The 13,352-nt window shown below is 39.6% G+C and overlaps 1 protein-coding gene across 5 annotated transcripts in view; it reads right to left on the reverse strand.

Moving 5' to 3' along the window:
* The window catches only part of SGIP1 (SH3GL interacting endocytic adaptor 1), a 237,433-nt gene that overhangs the window by 127,889 nt on the left and 96,192 nt on the right, over positions 1–13,352 (reverse strand). For 3 of the 5 annotated variants that reach the window (XM_070367880.1, XM_070367882.1, XM_070367881.1), the window contains exons 3-4: positions 9,177–9,201; positions 956–1,012 (exon numbers count right to left, since the gene is read on the reverse strand). In XM_070367880.1, coding sequence (XP_070223981.1) covers positions 956–1,012; positions 9,177–9,201 — 82 coding nt within the window. Of the gene's footprint in view, positions 1–955; positions 1,013–5,866; positions 5,939–9,176; positions 9,202–13,352 lie in introns of all 5 variants that reach the window. The other 2 variants (XM_070367879.1, XM_070367878.1) reach the window with 1 other exon arrangement.

Consider the following 13,352-nt stretch of genomic DNA (forward strand, 5'->3'; position numbering starts at 1 on the left):
AGAAATATAAGAGCAATTTTGTCCATCCTGTTGTGGCTGGTGAAGTGTGTCGTGATGAGGTTAACTGGCTATTGGGGGAATCACAAGGAGAGTTTAGGTCTCCACTGGGATTCACCCTCACTCCTTGGGAAAAAACAACTGATTTCCATTTGACTTGGGAAAAATCTGTACTATGAGACTAGAATAATTATCATATGCTATGGTAGGAATATTTGTATTGCTCTCAAATTTATATGTTGAAATCCAAACCCCAAGGTAATGGTATTAGGAAGTGAGGCCTTTGGGGGTGATTAGGTCACAAGGGAGGAGACTGCATGATTGGGATTAGTGCCCTTACAAAAGAGACCACAGTGAGGTTACAGTTATGAACCAGGAATTGGGCACTCAATCAGACACTGAATCTGCTGGAATCATGATCTTGGACTTCCCAGGCTCCAAAGCTGTTAGATATAAATGTTTGTGCTTATAAGCCATTCAGTTTTTGGCATATTTGTTATAGCCACCTGAACAGACTAGGACATTGCAAAATCAAAGCCTAGACATGAACTGACTTGACTCAATACTCAAACCTGCTTATCAATATAATTAGGATTGAATATCTGGAGTTAATATTTTAAAAAGTGTTTTTTGAACATGTATGCCAGGCTAGGCAGACTACTGAAATATTCTGCAAATAGTTAGCTCATTGAATCCTCTCAATAATGCTATAAAGTAACTACTGACTTCATTTATGGTGGCCAGCAAATAACCAAAGCCACACATAGCTGTTCCATGGAGGGGCCAGATCTCAAACTCAGGTCTAATAGACTCTAGTGCTCTTAGCCTCTATAGCAGGCTACCTGTGCCAGCACTTCCTAATGAGATGTTTCCCTTATTTCTATGTTCTATTTTAAATATAAGCATGCCTCGACTCTTTTTCACACTGAAATATTTATAAAAACAATCTGATACTCACATATCTTTCCCAATCAATTTCTGCATAAAATCCATTTGGTGCTCCATTGCTTTTCTTCTGTAATAAATTTGAAAATACATTTAGAAAAGAAACATTTGCATTAATAAAAAATAAACAAAGAAAACTTGTCTTATCTGCATTTAGCAAGAGCTATCAAAATCCAGCACTGGAAAGACACATTAGAGCAGCCTATTAAGCAACCACACTGGTGTAACTGAATGGTAACTTGAGTTGCCATGACACTGCATAAAAGAACTTACACACTTACTTCACAAAAGACTGTAGGACATGCATAGGGATATTAACAAGTAGCTACTCAAATGTTATATAATTACTAAAGAATCAGCAGCCCCTATGTATTATTTAATCCTCTATACCTCAGGGGATATAACCAGATGTATTCAATATGTACATATTTAAATGGAAATATTTTGACCCACGTTATTCTCATACACAGTTATTTCCAACATATCCAGAGAATATTCATCCAAGTCATTAATTCATCTTCTTCCAGCTTTTCTAACACTGACTCAAGTTTTCCTAAACATCCTTGATAAAATATAAAGGGAATCAGATTCAAATTAGTTAACTCAGCCTCTAAGTATTAAAAAATAGTGTTGATGTTCTTTTCAAGTAACTTTTCTTATGAAATTACTAAAAGAAAATTTGAGGATTAATTGTGGATTTCTATCATCCATGCATCCTAGGCCTCCATGAGCACACATCATTATGAGAGGACTGGGCATCAGCATTATTCTCTCAGAATTATCTTAAAGTTCTATTTTTGGCCCTGGTACTGCCATGACACGTATGGCCACGAGAACTTGAGCAAGGATGTGGTATCATTCAAACCAAAATGTCTAGGATTCTCTATTTCTCGTGAGCAAAGGATAAAAACACAGATGAGGTTGGTAATGGAGAGTCCATTTAATAACATTCCTGTTGTTAGCACATAGAGCGATGATATGTCACTGAGCACTTGTGGATCTCACAACAACACACATCGGATGCTGATGAATGAGGCTTGATGACAGGACACCTAATTTTGCAATCACAAATGAAGGCTGGTTGAGCTACAATGTTAACAGCTGACACCATTTGACAAGTAGGTAGGAAAAGAAACCTTTTCATCTATGCATGCAGGATCACTAAAAAACCAAATCAGAGGTAACCTAGTAACATCATCATTGATTGATACTGCATGTTGATTGGGCGCTCTAAGGATTAGCAGTAGTTGAGTGAGGGGAAATAGTGTGTGAGGAATAGATAATGTGTCCATTATTTTCCTGTCTCTTCCCATATACCAACACCGCACTAGAACTTACAAATGCACAAATTCTGTCCTGCCTCCACCAACCAACACACTGGGACAAAGGGCCCATGCCCCATATCCCTCTTCTTTGTCTTGCTCCTGACAAAGATTATATGATTAATCAGACTACATCATTTTAAGCTTCTCATAGAATTGCCTTCATTGCATTAGTGCGTCAGTGATATTCTTTGCTATTTGAACGAAGGTTGTTTTAAAAACTTGCCATATCAACTTTGCACCTATATAAGCTATGAAGCTACTTTTGAGGACATGCCATCTCATAATAAAAAAATCTCTCTCGTGGTGAATGGCATGGTTCTTACTTCCTTTTTGTCATACTTGTTTTCTTTTAAAATTTCTACTTTAACAATGTTTGCACATGTCTTCCTTGCAAAACTCTCCAAATCCTCCTTATAACGCTGCTGCTGCTGCTAAGTTGCTTCAGTCTTGTCCGACTCTTAGCGACCCCATGGACTGCAGCCTACCAGGCTCCTCTGTCCATGGGATTTTCCAGGCAAGAGTACTGGAGTGGGGTGCCATTGCCTTCTCTGCCTTATAAGGCATATATAATGTATTCAAAATACAAATGTAATTTAGGGTAATGGGAAATCAAATGAACTAAGCTGATCTCAAAAAACTAAACTTATGAATTCTGTGATCAGTATAGTACTATTAATAGATCTTTTAGTCCTTAATTCTTTATTACAAAGAATTGCTATCTAAAAACCAGAGATTAGATAAATTATTGAGTTCAAAATTTTTGAAGTTCTACACGTTTGCTTCCATGATAATCTCATCTCTGTAACCAAAGCCTTTCAAGACCAGGATAGTTGATAGGTTCAGCTAAATAAAGACAAAATGAGTGTGTGTATTTCTTTACTGACAATATTAGAAATACAAAGTTCCTCAATTTTTTGAATTTTCTAGATCTGGGCTGAGGGAAAGTTTCTCAGTTTCCATGGAAACCAATGGAAGATTGTGATAAAGAGAAAGCAAAGCCTATAAAAAGAAATTTCTTTTAAAATAATAACACTTTAAACATAAATACTACACACAAACAACAAATCATAAGAGTACATTCTTTTGGGTCGATATTAAACACACACACACACACATATACACACAGTTCTCTTAGAGAAATTAATAATTTAGCATCATTCACCCTAGTGAATTCTTACAAATATATTTGGTTTTGCAAGTGGAAATTATCAAGTTAGAGCTAATGTAGAACCTGGTTGAAATTCTTCTGGTAAAACTCTAAAGAAGCAATTCTCCCAGTTTAACAATTTAAGCAGCTCATAGTGGTGATATGGAGGTAATGGCTCTATTGATTTTCAATTGGGAAACAGAGTAAAACCATGGAAGAATGTAATTTAAGTGGGGAAATATGTAAAAATTAGGCTTAATATTTAGAGCAATATTGGCTATTCACCAACATATTCAATATAAAGAATGATTTTTCTCTTGAAGTAAAAGGTATGTATTTTTAAAATTCTTTTCTATATTTTCTAAAATCCACAATTTACATGAATCACTTCTAAAACTTGAATATATGACTGTTATTTAAAGATAATCAAGGCTGATAGCAATATCGATCATGTTTTAATAGGTATTTTACTTTGGTCAAGCTTATTATCTCCTCTCAGATAATATGATTGGTTAGATCAATAAGTGTAGTAAAATTGCATTCAATTATACATTCATCAAAGTTCTTAATTTTAACTGTGGATGCTCCTCTTTTCCAAGGTCAGATCATGGCCACATTGTGCTCTTTGGTGAGAAGTATTAAAGACATGTGAAATACTGCCTAAATATTATCTTTTTGCCATTGAGATAGACTTGTCTCACTTTGTAAATAACCCTATGCTGCTAAGTCGCTTCAGTTGTGTCTGAGTCTGTGCGACCCCATAGACGGCAGCCCAGCAGGCTCCCCTGTCCCTGGGATTCTCCAGGCAAGAACACTGGAGTGGGTTGCCATTTCCTTCTCCAATGCATGAAAGTGAAAAGTGAAAGTGAAGTCGCTCAGTCGTGTCCGACTCTTAGCGACCCCATGGACTGCAGCCTACCAGGCTCCTCTGTCCATGAGATTTTCCAGGCAAGAGTACTGGAGTGGGGTGCCATTGCCTTCTCTGAACCCTATTGAATAGCACTATCCAATAGAACTATCTGTGAAGAAGTAAATGTTCTGTATGTGTGTTGTCCGGTATGGTGGCAACTAGCCACAAGTAGCTATGGAGTGCTTAAAATGTGGCAAATGTCACTGAAGAATTGAATTTTATTTTATTTTTAAAAATTAAAAAAAATAGGTATTTATTTAACTGAAGTATAGTTGCTTTATAATGTTTCTGGTATACAGCAAAGTGGTTCAATTATATATATATACACACACACACGTGTATATATATACACTCATTCTTTCCCATTATAGGTTATTACAAGATATTGAATATAGTTCCCTGTACTATCAAGTCGGAGAAGGCAATGCACCCCACTCCAGTACTTTTGCCTAGAAAATCCCATGGACGGAGGAGCCTGGTGGGCTGCAGTCCATGGGGTCGCTAGAGTCGGACATAACTAAACGACTTCACTTTCACTTTTCACTTTCATGCATTGGAGAAGGAAATGGCAATCCACTCCAGTGTTCTTGGCTGGAGAATCCCAGGGACGGGGAGCCTGGTGGGCTGCCGTCTATGGGGTCGCACAGAGTCGGACACGACTGAAGCGACTTAGCAGCAGTGCTATAAAGCAGGTCCTTGTTGTTTATCTATTTTCCATATAGTAGTGTATATCTATTAATCTCAAATTCCCAATTTATACCTTCCTCCCTTGGGTTTTTCCTTGATAAACATGCTTGTTTTCTATGTCTATTTTTGTTTTATAAATGGGTTCATTTGTATCTTTTTTTGTTGTTTTAGATTTCACATATAAATGATATCATATAATATGATGTTCATCTCTGTCTGCCTTACTTCCCTCAGCATGATATTCTCTAGACCTATCTATGTTGATGCAAATGGCACTATTTTATCATTTTTATGATTAATATTTCATTGTATATATGCACTATGTATTTATCCATTCATCTGTTGATGGCCATTAAGTGAGGAACTGAATCTTAAATAGCCACATGTGGCCACCGTTTTGAACAACCCAGCTAGCATAGTTGTATAGTCTGGGCCACCAGGATCAGCACCCCAAGTCCACTGTGAAGTACCTGAGGTCCCACAGGCCCAGGTCCTGCCAAATTCCTAATGTTACTTAGACAGTGCTTACCCTAACAAATGACTACTCAATATGTATAATGTTGTTTATATTATAGCCAAAGTTTTCTTATAGATAGCAGATTCTTTTAAAAATCTGAATTGCTGTCATTTTTCTAAGACATAGGCATGTCTCTTATGCCTGATCACTTTTTCAAAGTATATTCAGACATCAACATATACAATCTATAGAGTTGATTTAAAAATTGGCCCCAGTATTGCGGAATACTATCTAAGAAAGAGTCTTAAATGCTTTTGTGTTTTCAAACTTCAAACTGGGATTTTACTCACTGTTTCTACAACCCCTTGGAAATTTTAAACTAAAATCTGTTTCCTTACCGAAACTTTTTTTCCTCCTTCACGCGCGCACTCTGCTTTGTTATTGTAGGGTGGTTCATGTGGGCTGGGTTGCTGGAATTGATTGTTTTCATGTAGAAAAAAGTTGTTAAAGGATCTGTTTGTTCTTCAAGACACATATAAAGAATCACACGGAGTCAGCAAACATACCATAGAGGAAACAACATCTAGGCCAAATTGGAGGGCCTACCAATCTTGGCAGGGTTCTCGAAGCAAAGAGTGGACTTTGGGGCCCATAATGAGGCTCTATTCAGCAGGCCAGTGTGGCTAGGCCAGGAGAAGAAGGGAGAAGGGGAAAGAGGCATCCCAGGCACCAGGGGTGATGTGAATCCAGTCCTTATTCAGCCAGCACTTAATTTATAGGTAGAGACCAAACACTGGGCCACACCAGAGACTGAATAAAGATAGTTGTATTTCTAATGGCAGTCTGAAAAGGCTAGCTCCACTGTATATTTCCCTGGATCATAGCCTTCTGGGGAGACATCAAGACAGAGCACACACAGCTGCCAGCTCCAAATCTGGACCCTTTCCTGCACACGTGTTCAGGATAAGCTGAGATCTCCTCATAGCAATGAACGTGACATCCAGTCCCCCGGTCTAGGTGTGGATGGAAATCTGAACTGCTTAGGAAAAACTCAGAGTGTGTCCTGCACAAGTCAGAGTTTGTCTCTGGGTTAGACTGCATTGCCACACAGATGCCTAAAGTCTCAGACTTCGAGACAGACAGCTTGGCCAGGACTGGGCATATTCGACCAGTGGAGAGCAGGGCAAGCCCATCTTGCTACATGCAGCCCAGCCACAGAGCCTCTGTAGACAAAACCTCAAAAGCCTTGTCACCAAAGATGGGCTTCACTGGATTTGCAGAAACTGAATTTAAACAGTTAAACCTGTTGTGTAACTCCTGTGTTGACAAAGTCATTTATAAGCATGAAGTGGGTACACCAACACCTATAGTTTGTAGAACCACGTTAGTGAAACCATAAATTTCAACTTCAGATATTCAGAAAGAAATCACTTTAAAGCTTACTTAGCCATGTAAAAGTGGACTGGCTCCACTGACATAAGGTCTTAAAGAAATCAGTCTGAGTTTGAAAGAAAATAAGGTTGAGATTTCCAGGGTCTAAATGCAAATAGAAATTTTGGACTTCTATAGCAACTAGTCTGAGAAGGCGTTCTCAAAATTTGGTGCCCATAGTACGTGGGGAAAACTGGAGGCACATTTCCAAGTGGTAAAATATGCAGCTGGCTTCTGCTGCTGCTGCTGCTAAGTCGCTTCAGTTGTGTCCGACTCTGTGCGACCCCATAGACTGCAGCCCACTAGGCTCCTCTGTCCCTGGGATTCTCCAGGCAAGAATAGTGGAGTGGGTTGCCATTTCCTTCTCCAATGCATGAAAGTGAAAAGTGAAAGTGAAGTCGCTCAGTTGTGTCTGACTCCTAGCGACCTCATGGACTGCAGCCTACCAGGCTCCTCCATCCATGGGATTTTCCAGGCAAGAGTACTGGAGTGGGGTGCCATTGCCTTCTCTGATGCAACTGGCTAACAATGTCCAATTACCTAGGAAGCTGTACACCCTGTTTCTGAGAGCATGAATTTATTTTGAAGGCAGCCTATTTTCCAAACAGGTTTGTATTATTTCCTGAGAAATCAAAATTAAATAACTCCTCTTTTCTAAAATCATGACCAGTGATACATTCGTGGCAATTCCAATTAAGGAACAGAGGGCACGTCTGCTGGTAAATAACTCGATGTGACTGGGCATGGTGGCAATGACAGAGGGATTGGGGAACTCAGGGCTGAAGCCCTGCCTTAGGATGGGTGAGTCTGCAGAATCACAGCGGGGCTCATGGGCACAGCACATACTGAGTCACCGGTTGCACACCAGTGCTGTGCCAGGTAACAGGTGCATGTTCCCCTCAAGATGCAAACAGGGGGTCCCTAGAAGAGCAGAGACCTGAGACAGCAGGGGGGCTTCAGAGACGATGACCGGAGGCATGGGAGGAGCTTTAGAGAAAGAAAAAAAAGGACAAGACTGAGGGTGCCAGAGGGAGAGAAGCAAGAGACAGCAAACCAGCCTGGGAGCAGCAGGGAGGGAAAGCAGAGACTAGCTAACAGAGCCTTGCAAGGGTGAGAATGAAGGGGACAAGAGAACTCAGGGAGGGGACTGAGACAGAAGCAAAGAGAAGACACAGAAGCAGAGTACCTGAGACAGAGTTAACGAGAAGGCTCTGAGCCAGAAGCAAGAGGTGAGGAGAAGCTGAGTCTTCTGGGTCTTTTTTTTCCCCTGCTGAATAGAGCCTTGATTATAGTGTTACCCAATGTCTGATAAATTTCAGTCTACTTCCTTAACATTTCATGGAGAGAACTACATGAATGCAAAAGGCACCCCAAAGCTAAGAACCTTGAGTTAAATGTGGGAGAAAAACTCCTACCATAGCTGCAATTAACACCCCAATTTAGGTCTAATATTATAAAGGGTGATTTAAAAAAAATTATCTATCAGGTTTATTTTAGTTCCCACTCCAGCCCAATGAGCCTAATGTGAGTCCCCCTTTTTTTTCCTCCTTCAATAACAGCTGTTCTTTTGAACCTTCTGAATAGGCATCTGATTCAGCTTTGAAGGAAGTCATTTTAGAAGCTGGTGCAGCCTGTCATCAGGACAACTTGGATAAACCCAAGCTCATGCACCACCGACTTCTCTAAAAAGGCAAGAAATCTGGTGACCAGTGAGGAATCAGAGTTCCTGTTAACTCTTAAACCGGTGAACACATTTTCTTCCTCCAGGCTGTAAATTCAGGCATAAGTGGTTTCAAGACCATTCCCTACTTATGAATTTAATACAGAAAATGTATCTGCAGCTCAACTGCAAAAAGGGAAAGGCTTCTTTCAATTTTATTGGATCTCAGCTCCATTATGACTTTGTGGCCTCTGTTGGAGAAAAGCATTCTCATATAATGAGCTCTTATATCATTAAATTGGAAATGAAATAACAGTTGATGGTAGCAGCCCCTGCAGGAACTGTCTGACTTTTGACCCATCATATTGATGACTGGTTGCCTTGCCTGCTCTGGGGCAAGGTTTTAGGTGAATGCAATAAGTAAGTTTAACTTGACCAAGACTGTATTTATGTCCCGTGCAATTACTACAAAAAATTACAACAGTGAGAGGTCTGAAAAGTCATTTAAGCTCATTTTTAACCCCGGCAGGAAAAAAAAAAGAAACGGGGCTTTAAGAAATTTAAACTAGCATAGGTTGAAATGCAAACCTACTAAAAATGGTCATTTAAATACTTACAATTCCATCTCTATCTGGTGAACCTCTGTAACAAAAAGAAATTAGTAGCTATTAGGAAAATGAATCATTCTTGCTACACAGACTCAAGTACAACAATAAGAGTCATTAACCACCTCTCGCCAGTTCCCACCCCAATAAACCTGGATAATGAAAGCTACTCAAAACAAATTGGTTGAATGATATTTCAGTGTGGGGTGTGTGTACATGTATGTGGGAGGGAGAGATTCATTGAAAATTGAAATCCAAAAGGCACAAGTTGTTGGCGCAGTGTCTTGCCCACTTTTGAGAGAATTCAGTAAGAGCTGTCCCATTTAATCAGCTGCCATTTAAAACTACCACCAGGAATGCCAACTGATTTGTTCTCTCATCTTCTCCCCATAAGTGGTCTTGAATTTCCCCTTATAAGAAGGAATTTCTATGGTATTTTTCAAGTCACTTTGAGAATCTGTATTTTCCTCCATCTTTCTATATTTACTGCTCCTTTGATTACATGAGAACGGGAAATGAAGGGCAATTTTACTAAATGGTTCACTTTGATGACTAAAGTCCAGGGTATTTAATCCACAGTGATGCTAGGCTACAGTGTTTAAGAATAAGGTCTTTAGAGAAGGATGAATCTAGGTGTTCCGACTCTATTATTTACTAATTCTCTGATCTTGGACAAATTACTTAACCTCTCTAAGTCAGTTTAAATATGATAAGTATATAAAGAACTTATAATGATTCCCAACACATACTAAGTCTTCAAAAATGTTTGTTACAGGTTTTTTTCCTCTTCCATGATGGCCCTGCCCTAGGAACAAACACAAAACTGCCCACTTGCAGCCATATTAGACTTTATAGCAATAGAGGAAGGGTATTACTGTTACTCTGGAAAATTGAGGAGGAACAGAAGAAAGGGAGAAGTAAAAGGGTAGTCATTGTAACTTTATAACCTCATATTAATTCTAATATTAATATTTTAATTAATGTTAATTCTAATATTAGTGTTTTAATATTAATTCTAAATATTATTTTATTAACATGGAGACCAGAATCATGCTCAGGTGAGGACCTGCACTGTTTGAAAGGAAACCTTAGTAAGTGCTTGGGTGGAGTGAAAATAAAAGTCCCTTAGTCATGTCCAATCTTTGCGACCCCATGGACTATAAAGTTCATGGAATTCCCCAGGCCAGAATACTAGAGTGGGTAGCTGCTCCCTTCTCCAGGGGATCTTCCCAACTGAGGGATCGAACATCGAACCCAGGTCTTCCGTATTGCAGGCAGATTCTTTACCAGCTGAGCCACCAGGTGTGGCTGGAACTGTTCCTTAGGAGGTGGGATCAAGTAAAATGTTCTTTATTTGCTGGGACATCTTCTTAGCTCCAAGGTTTGATTCCTTTCCCTGCCAACACCCCCTTCAAAATTAGCAGAGCATTCTACTTGGATTACAAAACATTTGATGGGAGTGCATCGTTTTTCATAGTCATTTCCCTGTGGATGCAAGAATGAATCAGTGATACAGGGGCTAGAAGTAGAGAGGACCCTGATTTTGAAAGACCATGAGAGCTGACAGAAGTCTGAGGGTGTTTGGACATTTGCTGGCTATGAGAATTCCGAACAGTTGCTTCAAAGAAAGTTCATCTAAGAAAGAAGGATAGGAAGAGTTATATATAATTCATTGAACAAATATTGAGTGACTTATAATGGGTCAGGCACTAGGCTAAACTCAGGAGATAAAATGATGAAGAAGATATGCTTTTAAGACAAGCAAGTAAATCCAGTGGGTTATTATGACCACAATAAACCCAGGTGGCAAGAAAGCACAGAGAAAAGTACCGACTCACACTCATCAAAGCCAATTTTCCTTATCAGATTTATATACTGAAAAAACAAACAGACATTTCTTACTAGGATTTCAGCCTCTGCTAAAGGGATCAGGAGAGAGGAGAGTTTGTTAACTTTTGCGTAGGACAGATACAGCGGCACTCATCCTCGTGGGGCTGTCTTTAGGGGCAGGTGATAGATGCAAGGGGATCTAAAATGGGAGGCCACTTGGTTTCATGCATATTACCACTATAGGGATGGCATTTCAAACATTTTCATCAGAATAAATGTAATTGTACACAGCAGTGTTGATGTCTGTTTGAATCCTTTGTCTTATCCATTGATGGAAATGAGGCTGGTTCTTCCCAGTATGGTGGTAGTAAGCACGGTGATGGAGGGCACCAGCTGTAGCACCAGACTGCAGGGTTCAGTCAGCTCAGATCTCCCAGCTGCATAACTTTGAACAAGAGCTTCACCCCCTTGTGTTTCAGTTTCCTCAGTTACGTAATAGCTGTGATAATGGTATATACCTCACAGGGCTATTAAAGGATTCAGTGAGTTAACATAAATGAAGAGCCTGGAATGGTGCCTAGAACATTGTAAATACTCATAAAATGTTATCTAGATTAAAGTTATTATATCAATATAAGCTGACCCAGGATGAGGAGTAGAGATTTTAGTAGCCTCAGACAATTGGACATGTCCTCAATTTATTTCCTAACCCCCTTTTATTAAGTTTTATGTGTTTAAATAAATACAGCAGACCCACTATATTTACTGACTTGCATTTTAAAACTGATCATCTACCAGGCACCTTTTGCCTCTGTTTTTAAAAATGACAGTTACCTCTTGCCACTACTCCCTTTTCTTTTACCCCCCTATTGGTCTTGATTATAATTTTATCCATCTATTCTGTTTTTTTTTTTTTCCCCTCCTGGGTGATAAAAGAACAGGCACTTGATTCTGGACTAGAAAACTGGCTCCATGTCTTATTTTCTGGGAAGCCTTCAGCAATTAATTCATTTTGGCATTGATTTCTCATCTCTAAAATTGAGATATTACTTCTAACCTTATTGAATTACTGTGAGGATTAAAAAGGATATCAGTGCATTACAAAATACCTTGCACAGAGCCTGCCATTTAGCACAGGCTCTCTCTTTTCCTCTTTCTATCAGCCACTGTGATGATGATCAAATCAGGAAGCTCTGGTTCTAACCCCACTCTATCTAAGGGCACCCAATCAGCTGAATTTGGAGCTGGCAGCTACCATAGCAGGTTGCTTGGCAACCCTCATGGAGTTGCAACAGCCCTGAAAACAGTTTGAATCAGCAAGGTTCAGTGATGGCAGACTATCATAAGCATTACCTAAATTTGAAGGGATAGCACATTGCCAGAATATTTCCCCAGCTTTCTGCAAGAATGATATGTGACCCAATCAGAGATCAGGGGGTTCCTGAAAGGCAGAGGCTTACATTAAATGGCTTGTCTTTTGACCATCACCGCTGATGGAACCAGTTTATAGCTAATTTGCTACACCTAAGTAAACTGGGGCACTCAGATTATAAGAAGTGAAAGAGATACTTGGGATTTTACAAGCAAATGTCTCATTAGAGTACTTCAGAGAGATGTCGGCCATCTACCCAAAGCCGTGAGGAGTAACTTTCTCATTTTCATGATTTTAGAAGTGATGATGGAAGAGCGGTGCTTTCGCCAAAGGCAAATAGCTCAGCCTGCCCCGGGGAGGTTGTCTGACCTCTTTTCCCTTTTCAGGGACTTTTTATCCTTTTTAGTTTTCTTCACACACCAGAGATTACGTGTAGTCAGCTACAGACACTATCTTCAAAGAAAACTGGATTTGGTTTCTGCTAACAACATTCTCCCGAGATACGTCTAATAGTATCCCACATAGCATGTGGCACATTGTAGGTGACACGGTGTTGCTGACAGACGGACTGCGACAGAGTCTGGCCTTTCAGGGAAATTAGACTCTAACGTCAACGCAGGCCCATTAGAGGAAAGTGTATTCTAAGGCCGGGGAGCTATTGGCAAAGCTGAAGCCAGGGCCCAGGTCTCCTGACTCTGCTGAATGAACCATCTCCTATTCTGATTAACTTTTCAAAAATGTCAATTTCTTAAGAAATAACGGAAGTTGTATAATGCTCAGAAATTTTTCTAATTTAATCATTTAAAAACATTGGCAAGACTAGATAGAGCAAATGTAGTTTCCATGAAATAACTATTTACCAAAAGAGAAAGCACAAAGAAAAGGTAAGATCAGGAGACTTAACATCTGATATTTGGACAAAACATAGCTTTTTACCCCTTAATCGGTTACAGTCTCTGGTTTAAAAGCCTCAAGACTTCAAGGTT

The sequence above is a fragment of the Bos mutus genome, chromosome 3, assembly GCF_027580195.1.
Source record: "Bos mutus isolate GX-2022 chromosome 3, NWIPB_WYAK_1.1, whole genome shotgun sequence".
In the NCBI taxonomy this organism is placed as follows: domain Eukaryota; kingdom Metazoa; phylum Chordata; class Mammalia; order Artiodactyla; family Bovidae; genus Bos; species Bos mutus.